This window comes from Taeniopygia guttata, chromosome 13 (assembly GCF_048771995.1).
Source record: "Taeniopygia guttata chromosome 13, bTaeGut7.mat, whole genome shotgun sequence".
Classification (NCBI taxonomy): domain Eukaryota; kingdom Metazoa; phylum Chordata; class Aves; order Passeriformes; family Estrildidae; genus Taeniopygia; species Taeniopygia guttata.
In genome coordinates this window covers 7,057,871-7,078,302 of record NC_133038.1, presented here as the reverse complement: position 1 = coordinate 7,078,302, position 20,432 = coordinate 7,057,871, and the positions used below count along the sequence as shown (strand labels likewise).

Genomic DNA, 20,432 nt, shown 5'->3' with positions numbered 1-20,432 from the left:
ATTTTCTGCCTTTAAATGAGAAAAACTAAACTCCACAGTTCTGCCTTGGTGGGTCCATATGTACCAGGAGTTTGATTATGTTTGAATCACAGTTTAACTCACAGTTCAGCATCTCCAAATGCATGGGCAGGTGAGAGAAAAAAGGCTGAGTTAGGACTTGGCTAGAAATAAAGCCGAATGCGGGTGTAAAACCACTTGCCAAACCTCTCCTTAATGCACCAGTTTCTCATGGCTGTATGTCCTGAGGGGTGTGTTGTTTTCAATGTGTTGTCTTCTACTGGAGAAAATAGACCTTTTTGGCTGAATAAAATACTGAACTCATGGTGATAAACATTGTTGAAGGTACCGATCCCTTTGGAGCTGCATCTTCCCCTACAGATATCCTAAACCATTCCTGCTCCTGGATGCTTTGTCTCTCTCTGCCATCTCCCCATTTCCATCAACTAAATTCACTTTCTTGTCACTGCTAAACCTTCTAGAAACAGCTTCAGTTCTACCTGAATCTTCCTGAGCTGCCAGCATGGTCATCTCTTCCCTCCCTGGAAAACAACTGCAACCCACCTCGGAGCTGCCAAATTGGCACCCACAATTGCAGACTCTTGACCCAGTGTGACACAACCCCTCTCCCTCAGATACTGATCCTGCCCACAAACCCCCCACAATGGCAGCTTGACCCTGGCTGACACAATTGCCTCTTGTGTTTGCCAAACCCACAAAATTATAGGGGTCATGCAGGAAAAGGCCGTGAGGTGGGTGAGTTCGTGCTCCCCGTGCTGTCTGTGACACTGTGACCCTATTCATGGGCACATCCTTGCAGGAGGACCCGGCAGCCTGTCTGCAAGGCTTTGCTTTAATTGTAGCCTTAAAAGAGCCTTTTTTAGATGCAAATGAAAGACCCAATAAGAGCTTAAAAAATAAAAAAAAAAACTCCCCAAAATGTATTAAGATTACTAAGAAATGTCTGCTGCTGCTTCTGTAGTTCTATAATTTTTCTGTGTTCGGTCTTAATCTTTATTTCTCATGCATGCATGTAGACTGCCATACACCCAAAACTAGTCTCATCATTTGTATTTGTACGTGAGAAATCTTCAGGCTATCAAAGATATGTTTATATTTGGCATAGAAAAGCTATCTGATGGTCACTCAGGTTCCAGCCCAGTTTCTTTTAATAGCTGGTGGTGTTTTAACTTTGTATTCCAGTTTTGCCAGTGGGAGAATGGGAGAAATTATACATCCTCATTTCCAGGAGGTGATCTGTGGACTAATCAGACAGTGTTTATAACACATGTTCTAAAATGTAAATTCCTATAAATAAAAGTATGTGTATTTATGTATGCTATATTTATATACAGTATAAATATATCTAAAGCATGTATGGGTGCGCATGCATGTGACTGTGTACATGATAGACATGTAAAAGATTAATTCATTATTTTTCTCCTAGTGTGTTATTAATTTACTCATGTGCCACTGAGTGCCCTGGTGGGGAGCAGGGGGAGCAGGGTTTGGGGACCTCTGCTCCCAGATGTGTTTCTCTGCAGGCCCCTTGGCTGTGTGCTGGGGCAGGATGCAGCAGTTCCCTGCTCCTTACAGGGAGGTTTTCTCTGGGCTTGCTAACACAAGGAAATTTACTGGCATAATTATACCTGTATAATTATGCTGGAGTAGTTATACTGCTCTAACTCCCCTGTGAATGCTCTTGTGCTGCAATAATAGTGCCCATATGGGGAGTTACACCAGTATATCTCTACTGGAAAATATCTCCATGTAGGCAAGTCCTTCTTTAGGGGCAGATTTTGCAGACCAAGGTGCTGCACAGCCCTTGCAGACCCTTGGTTTGTACATCGTGGTTGGCTTTTGGCAGCCACGTTTTGTGCACAGGAAAAAGTTGTTTAGAATTCCTACCAGAATCTTTGAAAGGAAACAAACATTTTCTTTCACCAACAGAACATTTTTTTTTTTCTTCTGCAGTCCCTTTATTTATTTTTTTAATATCTCTTAATATCTAAAAATACAGATGTAACTTCTGACTTTTGGGTTCAGGAATTTTCTTTTTAGATGTAGTGAGGATCAGATATAAGCCATGTCTGGGAGCAATACTTGGCCAACAGCTGAGTGTGTGTGTATGTGTGTGTGTTCATCTATCCATGATTCATTCTGAGGGCTGTTTTAGCCTTCATAAAATATTCATGCTGGTTGTGCATGGTTCTATAATTGCCATCTCAGGCCTTGAATTATTTATAGGTTGTACTGTTCACATAGTCTCATTTACTGATAGAACAGATAACACTATACAAGAGGATCCCAAACACTCTAATGCCTGTTACTTTGCATTAAGTAGTGGAATTATATTACTGTAGGTGTAAAATGCTGGCCTTTTTCTCCTCTCACTTTAATATATCATTTTTGTATTTATAATATGCTAATTGTTGAGACGCTGTTAAGCCTCATAATTCCTGCCGAGTTTTGCAGAAATCAAAATGTGGTTGAAATGATTTAGCTCTTGATCCCAAAATGATTGTTCTAAATCCACCCCCCTTCCTTCCCCCGGTGTTAGCACCCAGGGTAATTTATTGAAGTGATGTATGAGTACACATGCATACCTGAGCTCCTTTGTTTTACACTATTGATCAGTTTGTGTATCTTAACTGCTACAAACATTCAGAAGTCCAGCTAATGCAGACATTCACCAAGTGTATTTTCAAGTTTGTTGTAGTCAATTAAGTGCTGACTGTGAATTCATAATGAACAGTGATCTTATTTCCATCAAATTTCCTGTTCATCTCTTCTGTGATTAATTCTGTCAGCTTTTCTGACCTACTTTTGACTTTATTTTTGTTACTGAATATGTGGAATTGCATCAGTTTAGCTTGGACATACAATGCACTTGGAGTTTTCTTTGCCTGCTTAGTTTTTGGCTTATTTGCTTTCTGAACCAAGTGCTAATTTTGGTGGAAAATGAAGCTGAGATAGATTTTATTTTAATTTTTTTTAGTTGTTCTGCTTTTCTAATTAAAATAAATAATTCTTGGAGTAGAACTTCTGTCACTAGCAGAGCCATGCACTGGAATATTTTCCTTTCTTTTACCAAAAACTCTTGCATGTTTTTGTGAAGTCACTTGTTTTCCTCCTCTCTGAAAGGAGAATATTGGTATTTCCTTACCTGTCTTGATGACAGTGGGGACTAAGTGCATAAAAAGGATAAACCGTGTCCTTGCTGTAGTGAGGAAGTGCAGTAGGAGCACATGGGAAGGGACAGCTGAGGTGTGTGGTGGCACTGGAATATCCAGGATCACACAGAGCACAGCCAGCCAGGGTCTCTCTGGAGCTGCTGCTGGTGGGAAGGAGATCTGCTTCAAGCCCTTCAGTGCAGCTCATCCCATTGCTGACACAGGGATTAGGAAGGATGTTCTTCCAGCTGACTCTCTGTTTCCCTCAGGGAGGCAGTCCCTGGTCTCTGCTCCAGCTGACAGGCTGGGGATGCTCCTGTCCTCCTGGGCCACCACTGTTCCCCCAGCAGGGATCAAAGGAGATCCTCAGCCTGGAATTCAGGCTGGATTCTGCCTCGGCTGCCAGGGGAGTGACTCTGGGGTTGGTGGTGCTTCACTGCCGTGTGTCTCCAGAGGGATCCCTGATGTTCTGGGAGGGAGGAGCCAGACAGGTGTGGTGAAAGAAGGAAGAGGTGGTTGGTGGCTTAGCAGTGATTCCGATGCAGCATCAACTGCTCAGGGGACATCTAGGGGCTGCAGGTGACAGAAGAGGTGGCAATGGAAAGTTAACCTCTCTCAAAGCAAAGTGTGACCAAAGGCAGTTCTAGAACAAAGCTAGAAAAAAAAATAGAGCAAAAAGAAATGCTTCAGCAAAACAAACCATTTTGGTGAACAATAAATTCTTGAGGAAAATATGTCTCTGCCTGAGCCCTTATTTTTCTTTATGTTAAATCATTATAAAATAAACTGGTGACATTCACCGTTCTGCACAATGGGCTGAATTGAAAAGAGCTGTGTTCTTTTCTGTATGATTTTGTGAGCCCTAAGGGTCCCTCAGAGGAGGAAACAATGTTATTGTCATGCAGATTTCTCTCCTTTTCAAGATTTGTTTCTATGAATCGCTTGCAACAGGGTAGTTCTACTTCACATGTTTTTAAAGCTTTCCTAAGCAGTGCCTGTGTGGTGGCTTCTTTGCAATCTCCACTTATCTCATGGAGTTTTAGAAGTTCCTAGAGCTAAGTGTGTTTGCTGTGGCATGCAGACAGTACCAAGCTTTCATGTTGGCTCAGCTTACTTTTGGCTTTTCCTGCCCATTTAAAGCTTAAGGAATGTAAGGAAGAAAAACCCCAAAATTTTATGAAGTTTGTTCTTATCTGTCATAAGTTTTGTGGTAGTATCTGTCATAAGTTTGTTCTTATCTGTCATATGTTTTGTATAGAAATCTGGTAGGTAATATTTATATACAAATCATATCATGCTGCCCTACAAAATTTTCAACTGAAAGGAGTAAAGATGGTAAATGAATGACAGGAAGGAGAATGGGATTAAAAGAACCCAGGTGCTGGGGGTGCTGTACAGCTGACATTATTTGATTATGGTGATGCTGTTTATTTGGGCTTCACTGCTCTAATAATTTGGTTTTGGTCAGGAATAGTGGTCTCAGCTTCTGCTTGCATAGGTGTTGTCACAGAGTTACTTGGAGGAAGGGTTTGCACCACATGATTTCTGTGTTAGGTGCTAGAAATACAATATTCCTTTTAGAGAAAAATGACACATGTTTTATTAGGCAATTACTAAATAAATTTTCTGCTGTGAAATTGTTAAAATATGTGGTCCTGGGTTTTTAGAGTCTTTATGATCTCTAGCATTTTGCAAATGATGGGCTGTGAGGACACTGAGGTGTCACTGAGCCTTAACTGGTGAACTGGTCTTTGCTGTCGTGGCTGATCTCAGACTGTACTCCCAAATAGTTTCCTTCAACGAGAAGTGTGTAGAGTGCAGGATCAGTGGTGCTCAAGCCTTTCAACAGAATTTAACCATCTCTATTGCTCTAAAGCTATCAAGTGCCAAAAAAAATCCTATACACGACCTAGAAAAACAAATTGGTAAGTGTGGTTCTTTCACTGATCCAGCCTATACAGAATAATTTTCTTAGAGACTTTTAAAGTCTATGAAATCCTACATAGTTTCCCCTTTATATATCAGAAGTCTTTAAAAATATCTAAGATTTTTTTTTATGCCAACAATACATGAGAGAATCCTAGATGTGTGTGACACCTTTTAGAAAGTGTCTTTGTCTTTATCTATCTGTACGGTACCTGTGTGCTAGAGAAGTGTCATGATCCCTATTTTAAAGATAGGAAAAGAAGACAGAGAGATTTAAAGGTAGATTTTTAAAGGTGTTTTGACTTCTAAGGATGCAGTAAAATGTGCAGGAGGGCTTAATTGCAACTTTAGCAGCCTGAAAGTGACTCGGTGGCTTCCAAAGTGTACCAAGCACAGAAAGGAATGTAGGTCTTCTGTGTCCTGCTCTAGTACTGTAACCATGGGATGGCCCTTCCAAGGTGGATTGATTTTGGAAAATAAGAGTGACTTTCTGCTGCACAGCTCTTAAGAATTGTTGCTTTAGTAGGACATGGAAGCATTGAGTCATGGCTGCTGAGATTAAGTGAAGAGCTTTCACTTACAAATTTTCTCAAGATGATGTTTTGTCACACTAGAGGTTTTTCTCTAAGAATGTTTTTTGTGCTGGCAGACCTTCAGACATGATCCTTTCCCACAAATCTTCCTTTTTTACAGACTGTCATTTCCCAACAGAGGCAATAAAAGCATCCAGAGAATTCAGTCAAATCTGTCTCTCCCAGGCTGGCTGTGAGCTCATCAGCAGTGCATTATTGTGTGTATTCCAGGATGCTCTGTTTCATAAGGAATCTGTCGCTGTAATGGAATACAACATTGTAAAAGATACCATGTGAGCAAAACTGGCCTTACTATCAGGAAAGCTTTGTTATAAAACCAAAATGACAGTCCTAGTTTGTGCTTTGGTAAGACTCAGCTTTCCAAGGGGTGACGAGCTCAACTCTCAGGGGTCCTGTCCTTATCTGTCTTCTTCCTCTGCTGTTGACAAACCTCTTGAGCTCCATAAAAGCTGGTTACAGTGACAACTTCCCTCCTGGCCACAGTATGCATTTGCAACATGCAATTTTATTACTGCACATAGTACTTAATGCAGTCGTGTGTAGATCCAGATGTCTTTCCTCAATCCTGAACCTGCCACAGCTGTGACCAAAGTAACCAAAAGATGCCAACATTTTCCCTGTTGCTTTCCAGTGCTTACAGTTTTTTCAGGAAAATTGGAGGAAGGGTTTTAAAAAGTGCATGTATATCACATGTACATTTTTAATATACTCTGTTACTTTAAGTTATGCTTTATTCATATTGTTTAAAAAAATCAGTTTTGCTCAAGAAGTAGTAAAGGAAGTATTGGTGCTGTGCCAGTCGTCTGCAGTTTAACATCACATTCTGCAATACAACTCTGTGGTGTTTCATTTCTGTTTCAAGCTGTGATTGGCTGGGGAAGCACTAAGAATGGAAATATTACAGGTGTTCAGATGAACTGTAAATCAAACCCAAGATTTGGCCCCACCTGTGTGTTGTGTTGTTATAAATGATAGTATCTATAAACTTGGTTGGCTTAAAGTGGTGTGAGTGAAATTGTAACGTGATACACTCAGGAGATGTGTTTTTGATAAACTTGCTGAAGAGCTGTTTATACATCCCTGTAATACTGTGTGGCAACTTGTATTCATCTCTGTATGTGTCTGACTAGTTATGATGTGTGCTGATAAAATGTCATGACTGGACTGAAAAATATTTACTACATTAAAATGTATGAAATATGCCTGTAACAGGTATCTAATTTTGTATATCCTATGCCATTCCCACACCCAGCATGGGTGTGCACACACATGCCCACGTGTGGCTGTGGTCCCCAGTGTGCAGTTTATAGTTTGGAGAAAAATCATCCTCCATCATTCGTCACTGCTGAGCTGCAGCAGACCAGGCCAGCACATCATTTGTTAACAGCGACAAAGCCACGCTCATAAACGCCGACATGTTACATTAATTTATAGGCACTGAGTGACTTATTAAATGTGACGTGTGAAATATAACAGGGCCCGGTATGGATGATTAGGTTTTGGGCTTTGAATTGTTGACAAGGCAGGGGTAATGAATTGCGGGACACAAGCTAGTGTGTTTCCCCCTCATTAGTCAGTATTAGCTGCATTAATAGTAATAATTGGATATATTCATCATTTAAAATGTTTTAATAAATGTTTGGACAGCACCTGATCTAGGCTGTCAAATATTAGACTGGAAGGTTCGTGATGGGAGAAAAATTATGCTGTTCCTTCTACAGAGATTTATACAGCCTAAGGGGTGCCATTTGCCAATGTCCTTTAAGAGATAATGGGTGGGAGAGAGTTTGGGAACAGACATAAGAGAAACCAGCCTCTCTTGCACTTCAGGAAGACATTTTCAGTTTATTCTGAAGACTTCTTGGTCCTGAGCTCAGGTCTCCAAGATGAGGTCTGAACTGGTTATTTCTGGTCAGATGCCAACCTCAGGTGAGAACTTCACAAAAGGTGTGCGTGTTCCCATCTGAATTTGTTTCACTCTTTCACTGCTGCAGACTGAATGTTGCTCAGGGCTCAGGAACTTTCCAATTTGGGGTTTTGGCTTGGAGTCGTCATTACTTTGAGCTATTAACATATTTTAAATTCCAGAAGATTTTCTGCCTGGACACCTTGAAAGCATAAGTCTCTTTAGAATGAAGGCAAGGGTGTTCTGTGGGTGTTCTGCCAGCTCCACTTCCATTCTTGGTTTACGTATCTCAAATACATTATTGCCTACAATTTGATACAAAGATTCCTTTGAAAAGAGAAAAAAAAAAGAAAAGCTTTTTTTTCCCATTATTTTGTGATCTTTGGAAGTGTAATTTAAAAAATAATCTAAAACTGTTACCAAGGAATACAGAATGTATCTGTCTCTTGCTTTCAAAGTTACATGTAGGTGAACATTAGAATGTGCCTTCTAAATGACTGGATGGAGATCAAGGAAACCATGTGCAGGTGCAAAAAAAAAAAAAATTAAAAATCTCAATTTAAAACTTGTGAGACATCACTTTGCTGTAACCTGTTATGTAATGAAACCCATTTTTTTAAAGCAGGATATACAAAAGCAACAGCGCATGGAGTTATTGGCACTGCATCACTAAACTGACAATTTTTTAATTTCAAAGAAGAGTCCTCTAAGGAAAAGCCTCACTAGTGTGGGAAGCAGCGTTTGGTGGCTCAGTGGGAGGCTGGCTTCCCTTTCAGATGCTGCTGAAGAGGTGTCACACCAGGGAGTGCCGCCTTGCTGGAGGTGCCGTCTTTCAGGAGAGACACAAAGTCAAGTGTCTGACCACCTGTAGTCTTAACAAGTCCCAAGACGCTTTCTGCAAGGATGAAAGTGTTCTCCTCAATGTCCTTGCAAGTTCCAGGTAGCTGCTTCTACTGAGTGTCGGGAATCTTTAAGATGAAGTGATCTTCACGCTCTCTTAAACACAGTGAGCCAAACCTGCCTCTTTATATCCATGGACTTTGTGTGAAAAGTTGGTGGAGGACTCAGCAATGCCAAGGCTAAAGCTGGCTGTAGACAGGCAATGCTGCAGCTCCAGGCTGGCAGAGAGGCTTCCCTACAGGAGCAGTGCAGTCATTTTGTGCTTGTTGCAGTTATTCTGTGCAGTGGAAGAAATCTTAGCAGATAGAAACTTTGTCATTCAGTTGTAATCAGAATGATCCATACTTCCCAACTCAGAGTAATATTATTTCATTGAATAGACTCAAATCCACATGTAATTTCTATGTGATAGTGTACATTTAACTGTATTTTCAGTCAAGCCCTGAGCATTATATTGTCAGGGTTGTCTGTTAGTTGGTGGTAATTGTTGACAAGTTGATGTGAGGGTATTTTAGCATGTTGTCTAACACGTGTCTGCTGATAAGTTTGTCACTGGCACTGCACAGTATTTCTTCAAACTTGATCTTAATTTTTATTTGGAGATTAAGCAGAGATGTAAAACTTAGAATCATAGAACCACTAAAGTTGGAAAAGACCTCCAAGATCATTAATCCAACCTTTGACTGACTACCATGGTGTCAACTAAACCACTGAATGTCACATCCAGTCATTTCTTGGACAGCTCCAGGGGTGGGAACTCCACCACCCCCCTGGGCAGCTCTTTCCAAATCTTTGCCACCCTTGTAGTGAAGAAATTCTTCCTGATGTCCAGCACAATTGCTCTCAAAAGAAATACAATAGAACATAGAATAGTTAGATTTGTTTAGCGTTGTTCAGTACTTCCTAGTCCATTCAATTGTAACTTTCATTGCTAAGATGTAGATGAACAACTTTTATCTTTCTGCCCTGGATACTTGGCAAGGTTTCTTAACTGTTTATTGTAAAGTTTCCATTGCTGATGCTGTCCTCTGCAGCGACACAGAAAAGTCATAATTCTGAAGTACTTATCTAGTACTTTGTAGACCCTCATATGCTTTGTTTTGTGGGTGTAAATCCGACTGATCACAGGTCTCATCCCTGCTTTCACACAGAAGGGCATCTGGGACACAGCCAGGCATCCATGAATACAGGGGAGATCCCATGCCTCGTCTGTGTTTTAACACCATGGAAGTTGTCTGTAGCTGTTCCCTATTCCCCTCTGTCAGGTATTTAATGCTGTGCCTCTGCCCTTACAATGCTTTTCGTCTGTTGAGCTCCCTCTAAATGTGCTGTTTTTCATAGTTCCCACCAACAAAGTACACAGTGCCATAAGCATGATTTATTCTACAAATGCCTTACAAATGCCGACTCATGTCTTTGCCTTGCTCTGGTTCTAACTTGTCACTAGCATCCTGATCTGAATTCTACTCGAGTTTTGGGGTTTTGTCCTTCAGCTTTAGTACCCTCACTGGATGGTGGGCTTCAAGGGCAGGAGAAAATATTCTTGTTAGCTGGATCACCTTTCCCAACTGGTAAAAGAGATAACTTTGCAGCTACAGCCTACAATGCCTTTCCCACATCTCTCTGACACAGAAGAGGACAATTTTTCCTACATATTCAAGGCTCATTGCTTTAAGAAAAGCTCTGAAGCATTTAATCCAAACTTGTGATATAAGCAGATATGATTGGTTTCTACATTCTTGCTGCAGAGGTCATTATTTTTGAGGTTAATTAAGCTCTTTCAATGTCATGTTAAAGGTAGCAGACATATGCAATATTTATTGATGACATCTGCAGCAGTACATATAGTGTGGTCCTCTTCACCAGCACATCAGAAATTCTTTTCCCCTTCATCTTTCAGATTTTCCCCATTTGTGGTATATCTCAGTGAATTTTACAGTGTGTGTTGCTTGCCCATGCACACACACAGAGATCTGCAGCATTTTATACTTCGAGGCAGTTCCTGATCCCCTTCAAGTACCCCTGGCATGTCTTCTGTTGTTGAACCACTGCACACACAGCTCCAAGTGCCTCCACCTTTGCACAGAGCAGCCTCTTGCTTCCTTCCAGCTCTCAAAATAGCCACTACACTCCGGATCCTCTGCTCACTGCCAGAGCTCCCTGCTGCAAAGGAAACGAGGGCTTTATTCTCTTAAATATCATGAAACAATGGGAACCCCTGGATGGAATGTCCAGCTTGTGGGCAGGAGCTGAAGGCAGCACTTGAGTTTCTTCCACAACATTTTTGCACTTGATCTTGTCTTGGGTAAATACAAATGTACATTTGCATGTATTTTTTTTATTGGACAGCTAATTCTAGAAACACCACTACTAAATTATTTGAAAGATTTCTTTTAATAATTGGATTTATTCAAGAGGACCATCTCCCAGCAGCATCTCTGTCAGTTTGTCCTTTGTCAGTGACTGACTGGGTTCCCAGATCATTATAGTTTTTGATTTATTAAGTTAGCTTTTAAAACCTTAAAATTATTAATTTTTTTCCCTTCCCCCACATAATGTCCTTCACTGCTTCCACTTTACCTGTAGCAAACATTTAATGTGTTCTATGAAGCATAAGTTGTCTTAGGAGGGGATGCAATCAATCCCTCTCCATATTGCACTTCCCAAATACTTCTCTCTAATTACTGAGGTGGTCCAGGTGAGGTAAGTTCCACCCAGGACTGTGTGAACAGGAGATTTACAGACACATTTTAAACTTGTCCATCGCTGTTGCAGTTCTCTGGAGGATTTAGTGATGCAGAAGCTGAGGCTGGGGTGTCATCCCAGCAGTAAATCCCAGTCTTGCAATGTAGATCTCGCTGGCAGTGATCCCAAGGCACTGGAGCAGCTGTAGCCAAGCATCCCTGAGCTTGCCCAGACTCAGCATCTCATGGGCACACAGCACTGTGAAAAGTTCTTGCATTTCTCTGGAAAATCCTTGGATTGTGTATTTTAAATGTTTTTGAGACATTAATTTACTCAATAATCACTTTCTTGATGTTTTATGTTTTTCTGACTCATTACTGGCGTATACTATGGGTTATTGTAAATCAGAGATCTAAGAACACCTTGGTTGTTTCTCTCTCTTCAGGCCATCAGTCCTACACATAGATCTGGTCAAAAATAATTTCTATATCAGTCTAAGCAGACCTCCTGCCCCTTTTTAATTTTTTTAGTTTTTTTTTTAACCTAAAGCATCTTCAACTTATAAAAGACATCTTGAGGAGAAAATTAAGCAGATTCTGAGCCAGGTCTCAGGGGATTTCACCATTGTAAGATCATGTCTACACCTGGTGTAAATGCTTGAGGATGCTTCTGTTCAGATGGGGTTTGAGTAACACTTCATCTTCTGATTGTGCAGAACTTTTTCTGCACCCACCTGTCCTTTAAATGGCCTCAGCCTCTGGGTTTTGCAGGTTTGGGTGATGGTACCCATGTGCCAATGTTACTTAAAGATATTCTTGGGGTCAGGTTATTTGAGGAATCATTAATTATTGTATGTACAGGCAGATTGCCCACACTTTTACATGCAGGGGATTTACATGTGCCTGGTCCAGGGAAAGGTGGGGAATGTGTTTTCTACACATGAAATATTTACCAGGTGAATCTTTTTAACTTTCTCAGAAAGCTGGTGAAAAAAATACATCATCAGCACCCCCAGCTCAAGGTGAAACATTTTAGGGCCTCATGTTTGCTGTGAGAAAAGCAGCTTCAGAGGGCTGGATTAGCCCTGCTCTCCAACATCCCCTGTCTCTGATGCCTCTGCTGCTTTTTGGTGCCCATGCTAAAGTTACAGGAGTTTACCTTGAGGAAGCAGGGAAGCAAATGCTGCTATCGTATTGCAATAACAGCACTGCTGTTATCTGTCAGCACTTACACTGAACAGAGGCTCTTTCTGCTCAAGTATGACTCTGGCAGGGCTGCTAATTCACTGGCATTGTGTGAACTATGACAGACCACAGGGCTGGTTTGTCGTTTTTTCCAATGACTGAAGTCTAATGTCTTCAGTCAAAATTAAAAATAGTTAACTCGCTTTTATGCCCTAGCATTTGAGGTGTGAAATGGGAGCGAAATGGGGAGAGACTGAAGGGAAAAGTGGTTAAACTGAAGCAAATTAATTAGCTTTTATTGTTACTGTTTTACTATTCACAATGGTTGTCATCAACCAAATACCCTGTGTATCCCCTGTACACAGATGGCATAAACTCTTTCCAACTTTTTGTTTGTGATAGAAAGGTAGCTGCAGTTCAAGTGTAATAAAAATTTTAGATACTGGAGCTGGGCACTAGTAAGGAGATATAGGAAAATTCAGATTTTCTCTACTTGAAAGGAAAAAAAAATATTTAAAATGTGAGACCTGGGGGCAAAATTAAATTACAAAAAACTGAGCATTCAAATCTACCTCTGGACTGTTCTTAATTCTGTTTTGTCATGTTGTTTTTCAATGGTGTTATCTCTTTCTTTTCTTATTAAAAGTCTGGGAAAAGAAACCAAAGCAGTCGCTCTGGGATTTTAACTCATTCACAGGAGAAAATGCCAAACACACTTTCCCAAACTACTCTAAGTTTCTGGGATGCATTATAACTCAGTATCAGGGAGCTAGAGGAGTCCCGAAAATGCAAGATGAAAAATTGATATGCTGTGCTTCGCTGTGCAGAACACACAGACCTAAGGAAAAGTGACTGGGAGCACTTGCTGAAGTGAGCAATGAGTAATTTAAGGCTGGTTTGGGTGGTCCTGCCTTCTAATTTGGTGATTGTGTGGGTGCCTCCTCAGCTGTTTGCTGTGCTGAGCTGAATATTTACTGTATTGATAACAGCAAAGCCTGGCAGTGCTGGAGCTCTGGTAGCAACAGCAAGCTCACAAAAATATTATTATTATTATTATTATTATTATTATTAGTATTAGTATTAGTATTAGTATTAGTATTAGTATTAGTATTATTAGTATTATTATTATTTCTGTTATTATGACACTGCATGAAAAATTTCAGTCTACAGGCTCTGACTGCCTGAGTTTTATTCTCTGCATCACATTGGTTTTCTTGGATCTTTTCTGCAGTTCAGGAGGAAGATATATGTTTTCTAGTAAAGGAAATAATTTTCCATGCCTTTAGTTTTGGTGTTTGTTCGTTTTGTAAACCAGTGAATTGCTTAGCATCCCATAAATGAAAAATGCATGTCTGATTTGGCTTCCATTTTAAATCAGTAAGAGCACTGAATCCAGAAAGAACAGATTTGGGATTTTTTTTTCCTAATTAGGATGTTTGATAACTCAAGAGGTTATGTTTAGAAGAGAGTTAGATGGCTGTATCTGGTGTTTAATTTCTTTTCTGCAGAATAAATTTCCTGTTGTAAAAATGCCACAAAAGGTAGCTACTGCTGTTTATTGACTAAAGAGGCAAGTAAAATCCAGCTGTGAACATGTGGGTAATAGGAGGTTTTCTCCATGCCTATATTTGATTTCCATGCTCAGCCTCATGTTGGTAAACATCAGTGTAATTATCAATTATTCTTTTGTGAATAAGATACCTGACATGATCAGGGAGCTGTATGTGAAAAGGCCTGCAGGAAAAAAAACAAAACAAAACAAAAAACTAAAAAACAACCTTCAAGTGAAGTTTTAAAATGTTGGAAAATTAAAGAAATTATTCTTCAAGAATATAAATAAGCTTTATTTTAGCCTAAGTTTTCCAGTGTTTGGACTTACGCAATTTTAAAATAGGAGTTTTAGGAATAATAGGAAGACTCAACTTGAAAGGGAAAAAATTAACTTTGTCCTTCTGAAGTTTCTAAAGGGACATTTCATAGATCATGGAATCCTAGAGTCATAGAATGGTTTGGGTTGGAGGAGATCTTAAGCTCATCTCATTCCAAACTCCTGCCATGGGCAGGGACAACTTCCACCATCCCAGGCTGCTCCAAGCCCTGTCCAACCTGGCCTTGGACAATTCCAGGAATGGGGCAGCCACAGCTTCTCTGGGCACCCTGTGCCAGGGCCTCCCCACCCTCCAGGGAAGAAGTTTCTGCTCATATCTAATCTAAACCTACCCTCTCTACCTTTTTATTATTTACTTTTCCAAATGAAATAGCATTTTCTCTATATTTTATTTTAGCAACAGATTACTGAGTAGATCAAGTTACCAGGAGTTGTAGGAGAAGTTATAGGTTGAGGTGTGTGTGAAAAGTGCAGAGAAAACCCTGCAGGAGCAAACAAAGCAGTGGCAGTGAGTGCACTGGCAGCCTTGGTGACCTCTGGGCTCACCCCTGTACTGGCTTTGGTTCCTCTGGCTATGCCAAGTTTTCACCAGAGCCAAAATACCCATCAGAGGTTGTGTGAGACACAGGCTGACAGCAGAGCTGGACACGCTCAAGGATGTGAGTGGTACCTTTGTCTCCACCGGTACTGCTTGTATATTTAAATTTATGCACATATTTAGTACTCTGCTGAATTGGTGTGCCGTACAGAATGGGCATGCAATCCTTTTATCTGATGGAAAGTTGCTAATTATTGCCTTGGCCCTGTGTATTTTGGTTTTACTAATTTTACAAACCCACATATACTTGCTGCGGTGTTTCATCCAGCAGTCTGAAGTTGCTCTTTTTCTATCAAATGTGTTTACACCACAGAAAAGGTTTGTTTTGTCAGTTTTGTTTGCCCTAGCCAGCTCTGAGCTGTATAACCAGCACTCACTCTGGATAGCCACTGGTCTGGCTGACCTTGGCACCATGACAGCTGTCGTATTTTCACATGGAGGAACTGTTCTTGAACAACTTCTCCAATGTATCAGGAACAAACAAGCTTTTCTTCAGCATCAGGAATGCAGCAGGTCTTCTTTCCAACTATTTTTTTTCCTCCTTCCACAGACATATTTATTGTGGCAATGGCAAGAAAATCCTACTGCTAAGCCTTCGTGTTTGAGTTACTTTAAATTTCCTTCAGGGGAGTGACAGAAGAGCCGATGTACATCATGTCAGAGCTTGCTTTCTTTAATTTAACTCTTCAGTTATTTTTAATAAACATGAGTATTAATTTGTAGTGGCAAGAAAAGCAGGAAGGCAAAATCCTCTTACATCTTCATTACTTGGATTTCCATTTCTGCCGTGGGTTTAATTTAAATCCCTGTGGTAGTGGCAAAGAGCGGGATGCTGCTGGGGAAGGTGTTGCACAAACCCAAAGGGTTTGGTGTGTGATGGAACATGAGGCCAGCAGGGAGTGGCAGGAAGTATTTGAAACAAGTGGAGTGACCTCCAGCTGGTCTTGTGCTCATCAGATCCATCAGTGGAACATGGGGAATCAGAGGATGGATGGGGCAAGAGTGAGGACAGAGCTGGTTTCAGGAGCTGGAATAACAGTAGGAACCAGGCCTGGGGTAGAGTTCCTCCCTAGCAGAGGGTGAGAGCACAGTCCTACTGGCACCAACATCTTTTTGGACATGCAACAGTTTTGTTAGAAAAAACCCCACAACTTCATCTCCAAAAAAGGAATTTCTATTGAATTGTGAGAAAAGGAGAGAACATTCCCAACATCCAATAGTACATTTTTTAGGGCTTTTGCCTGGCCAGTAGAAGTTCACATTGGTTTGGGGCCTGGTTCAGCCCAGGGGTTTCTATTTAACCAGAGGATGAATTTCTACACCGGACCTTGCAGTTGCTCAGGGATTTGTAGTGCATGCATGACACAGATTAACTGCTCAGCAACGTCACTACCTCAGCAGTTTTTCCAGGCTGCCCTGAGCAGCATCGTAGGACACCTGAATATAATCTAAAATTGTTTTCCCCCAAAGTTCCCTTCCTTACACTCCAGCCATGTCACTGTGGGGTAAAGGTGATGCATGGAATTCTCTGGTTTAATACCAATGCAGGTTTTTTTTCCTGGACCTGAGCTGACTTGCATGGAGCTGGATTGTGTTTCTCTGCTCCACATACACAAATGCTCTTCACACCAGGGATGGTAGTAGACAGGAAGGGAGTCAGAAAATATGTTTTGGTTGATTCATGAAAAAAACCCCAAACCTTCAATGGTAGCAATAAGGATAATTGATGACTGGCTCCTGTGTGGCAGAAGAGCGGGTGTTCAGCAGTCACATAAGTTTGGAGAGAGACTTGAAGATTTTATTGACACTCCTGTGTTTTGCACATTTTTTTTTTTTCATCTTGGAAATGAATTTCAGACCCCAGTAGTGAGTATTAACGCTATATATCCTCTGTGGTTAGCATTAATGGTACACAGTCCTGCCAAATGCAGGGAAAGTTTGAACTGAAAAAAAAATAACCCACTGTGAAGAAGCTCAATGTGAGCAAATGGGGATGGAGGTTTATGCTTACAAAGCGCTCAGCTCTGTTGGCACTTCTCCTGGACCAGTGCTGTCAATCCAAATCTGAAATATTTGCAGAGTGAAGTGTTGCTAATGAGCAATGCTGGCAGGATGGGGCTTGAGGTGATGAAGGCACCTGAACAATCGGTTTAAAGCAGGAACCACGAGCCTGGGCTGAGGCCCATGAGTCAAACTGCTCTGCTCTACTCTTCTCTTAATCTCTTCTCATCCTCCTTGCTGCCAAGGTGGGGGTTCATCAGCCAGGTGTGGTGCCAGCCCAGGAGCTGCTCAGCTCTTGCCTGGATGAGTGTGGGATGCTTTGTATGGCTGGGGGGACTCCAGCTCTGGTGTGTTCCCAAACAAAGTGCAGCCCCGTCGTTTGTTTTGTCTTTCAGTAGAATTAAAATACGGCGCTTGGCAGAATGTGTTCTGTAAACTGGTGACTTTTTTTTTTGCTTAACATGCAGTGTGTGAACTTGGCTGTGTAAGCTTTGCGTTCCTCTGAAAATGCTGTTATTTTTGCAAGTTAATTTTTTTCTGGAGTTGGTTTAATTCAAAAGAAGTTTTGTTTGCTTGCTTTCTTGCCTGAGGTTTTTTGGTAGGTTTAAGCAGATGAGCTTCATTTCTTCTGCAGTTTATTTTGGTGAAACTTCTGTAGCCTTTGGGGGTTATAGCACAGTGCAAATGGAGTTAGACTGTGAAATTTTGGGTTAGAGTTTTGCAGACCTCAAAAAGCAAACTCTTGTATTTCAGAGTGACTTTCCAAGCCTTTGAGTTGACATGAATTCAGAGCTTGTAAGGGGAGGGAAGGCCCAGTGTTTCTCCATAGAGCTTCACAAAGAGTTTTCCATCTTTTTTGGGGAACCCTTAATCAACCCACCAACCCTCATTGCCAGTTATTTGTGTGCTATGCGAATACAAACTGGGAACTTTTAGCTATTTTTAACTTTTGCATGCCCCAGCTCCCCTCAGGGCCTGGGGTGTTGCTCTGGGGCTGTGGCAGACCGGGTGGGCAGCTGCTGGACTCAGTCCTCGACGAAGCCGCCAAAATCCCATGGTAAGCCCAGGGCAGCGCCAGCTTCTCCCCAAAGAGTGAGTGGCTCTGAGAGGTTTTGCCACATAAGGGCCTGTTCGAGGCTGTAGGCACCAGCTGACAGAGATGTCTTTGCCTCTGAACAGATGGTCAGGCTTTTTATTTCAGCGAGCAATCTCGTGTGGAGGGGTGGTCTCCGAATCCTGCCAGGGTTTCGCGAGACAGGGCCAGCTTAGGGCAAGAGGGATCTGATGTCTGTGCCCTTCATAGCTCGTGAGCTAAGTGACGAGCTGTTGACAGGACAGCCATCATCTGAACTGTAAGATCCCCAACTCTCCCCACTTTTCGTTTTTCTTTGGCGGAATTAATGCCCTATTTGCTTGTCTCTCAAAATCCATTCTGGCACAAGTACAAACCATTGCCTGGTGGCAAGCAGTTGTCTGGATCCGAGATGCCAAGATTGGTGCTGACAGCTCCTTCTACACAATCTGAGTCAGGCTGTCACAGCTGGCCATTAGCAGCTAAAAAGGCACATGTACAGCAAATAGCACCACCTTTCCATTATTGTATATCAGAACCTGCTTGATTGAGAAATGCAATGACTTGCACTGCTCTTTCTGTTAAACAAACACTGCCTCCAAACCCCTGCTGTGGATGTTTATTTTATGTGGATTGCTTGCTCTTATTTAGAAGCTCAGGTCTAGAAGAGACTTCCTGGGCCAGGAGATCTAGTCCTTGATAATCCCAAGCATCACATTTGATAATCCTCCTCATTACATTGCATTTCTTTAATGAAAACAGTCCCTCGTAGTTTCGGTTTATCGTTGCAGCCATTTGCCGTGTATGATTTCCTTGACATGGAGGAACAAGCAGGAAAACTTGCCTTGTTGAAGGGCAGCATCACAACTAGGGCAGGGCAAAGAATGCTGCTCATCAAAAAGGGATTTTCTGAAGTTGTTTACCCTGTGGTGTTGCCTTTCTTGGTGACAATCTGTGCAAATTGTGCTGACCTAGCATTCAGCTTGGGTGCTAAAAGAGGGCTGCTTGCAAAAGTTAACATTCAGATTTCAAGTAAAACAGGATCAAACTGTTCCCCACTCCACTCCTGTATGTGGGAACAGGGCAGAGGAACTTCTGCTTTGTCACTGATAGTTATTGCACGTGTAATGCTGCCCTGTCTGGTTACACTGGGCTTTAACTTGCTGTAGGATTAAACTTTGCACAACTGAGCTTTAGTAGACCTTAGTCTGTAGTTTATTTTGGACAAAAGGCTGATAAACTTCGGCTTTCAGGGAGGAAGCCTGGAATCTCAGACCCACTATTATTCATTGACTTGTCTTTATGAATTTACAGTCCACTGATGCATAACACTGAAGGAAATATTTTCAGTGAAATGTTTGCTTTTTTCTTTGGCTTCGTAAAAGGCAATGTCTTCTCTTAGAGATATATGTCAGGGTCATATAGCTACTTCAGTGAACTGTGTATGGTCAGGAAATAAACTGCATCAAAAACATTTCATTTTTCCATGAAGTCATTCCTTTGACCAAGGCTTTCCCCTTCTCTCAGGGATTTGGGTTCCATTAACCACTGTTTGAGCATTAATTTTATGCACAAACTTGGTTTAATCCTGGGAGGGAGATTTCAACTGTATGGAACATTTTCATTATTTTTGTATTAAATCAAAACCTGTGGGTGACAGTGAACTTGTAAAACAAAGCCCCGTTTATACCCAAGGGAATTTTCATGTCTAGCATTTTCTGTCCCTTTTTTGCAGTGCTGAAAATCATGTCTGTTCCTCATTGCTCTGATGGCACAGCCAGCCTGGCGTGACAGAGGGACTGACTTTGCAAACTTTAATGGCTCTGACACAACAGAGCTATGAAATTAGTGTTTAAATTTTCAGGATGTGCTCACATGTTTTGCTAGATGGGGTCTATGCAAGCTCCACTCCCTCTTTGGATGGGCAGGGGGGTGATTTGTCTGAGTTGGGAATACTGATGTTGATAAGTCTTTGTTGGACCAAATGTGTAGATGTCATATTTATATTACTATCATATGTATACATACTACACCCTATTTATAAGGCATTAATATTTGTTTCTCTTTCTCCACAGGTTCTTCTTGAAATTTTTCCTCAAATGTAACCAAAATTGCCTAAAAAATGCAGGAAACCCTCGAGACATGCGTCGATTCCAGGTCAGTCGGACACGCTTCCTCCTTTAAAAATCAGCAGCTGTTAGGACAGAAGTACTTTGACCCAAACTAACCTAATAATTCACTGGAAGATGCTAAAAACATAAGGTCACAAAATAATGCCTGAGGATTTCTTGTCGCAGCAGAATGGTCAGGAAGTAGTTGAGTTTTCTTGCTCTGGATGAGAGAACTCTTGAAGATAATGTCATCTTCACCGGAAGGGAAAGCATGAAAAGGAAAAATCAAAATGACCTCTCTGTTGTTTTCAGCTATGGGGCTCCCCTGCTCTGAGATATTTCTCTCTCCATGGGGAACTATTTGTTTTCATGCAGACACTAAGTGAGCACCTTGTTTA

General features: G+C 41.3%; 1 protein-coding gene across 9 annotated transcripts in view; it reads left to right on the top strand.

Annotated features, from left to right (window-relative positions):
- The window catches only part of EBF1 (EBF transcription factor 1), a 269,110-nt gene that overhangs the window by 150,084 nt on the left and 98,594 nt on the right, over positions 1-20,432 (top strand). For all 9 annotated transcript variants that reach the window (XM_032750927.3, XM_030284314.4, XM_030284316.4 and 6 more), the window contains exon 7: positions 19,999-20,080. In XM_032750927.3, coding sequence (XP_032606818.1) covers positions 19,999-20,080 — 82 coding nt within the window. The remainder of the gene's footprint in view (positions 1-19,998; positions 20,081-20,432) is intronic.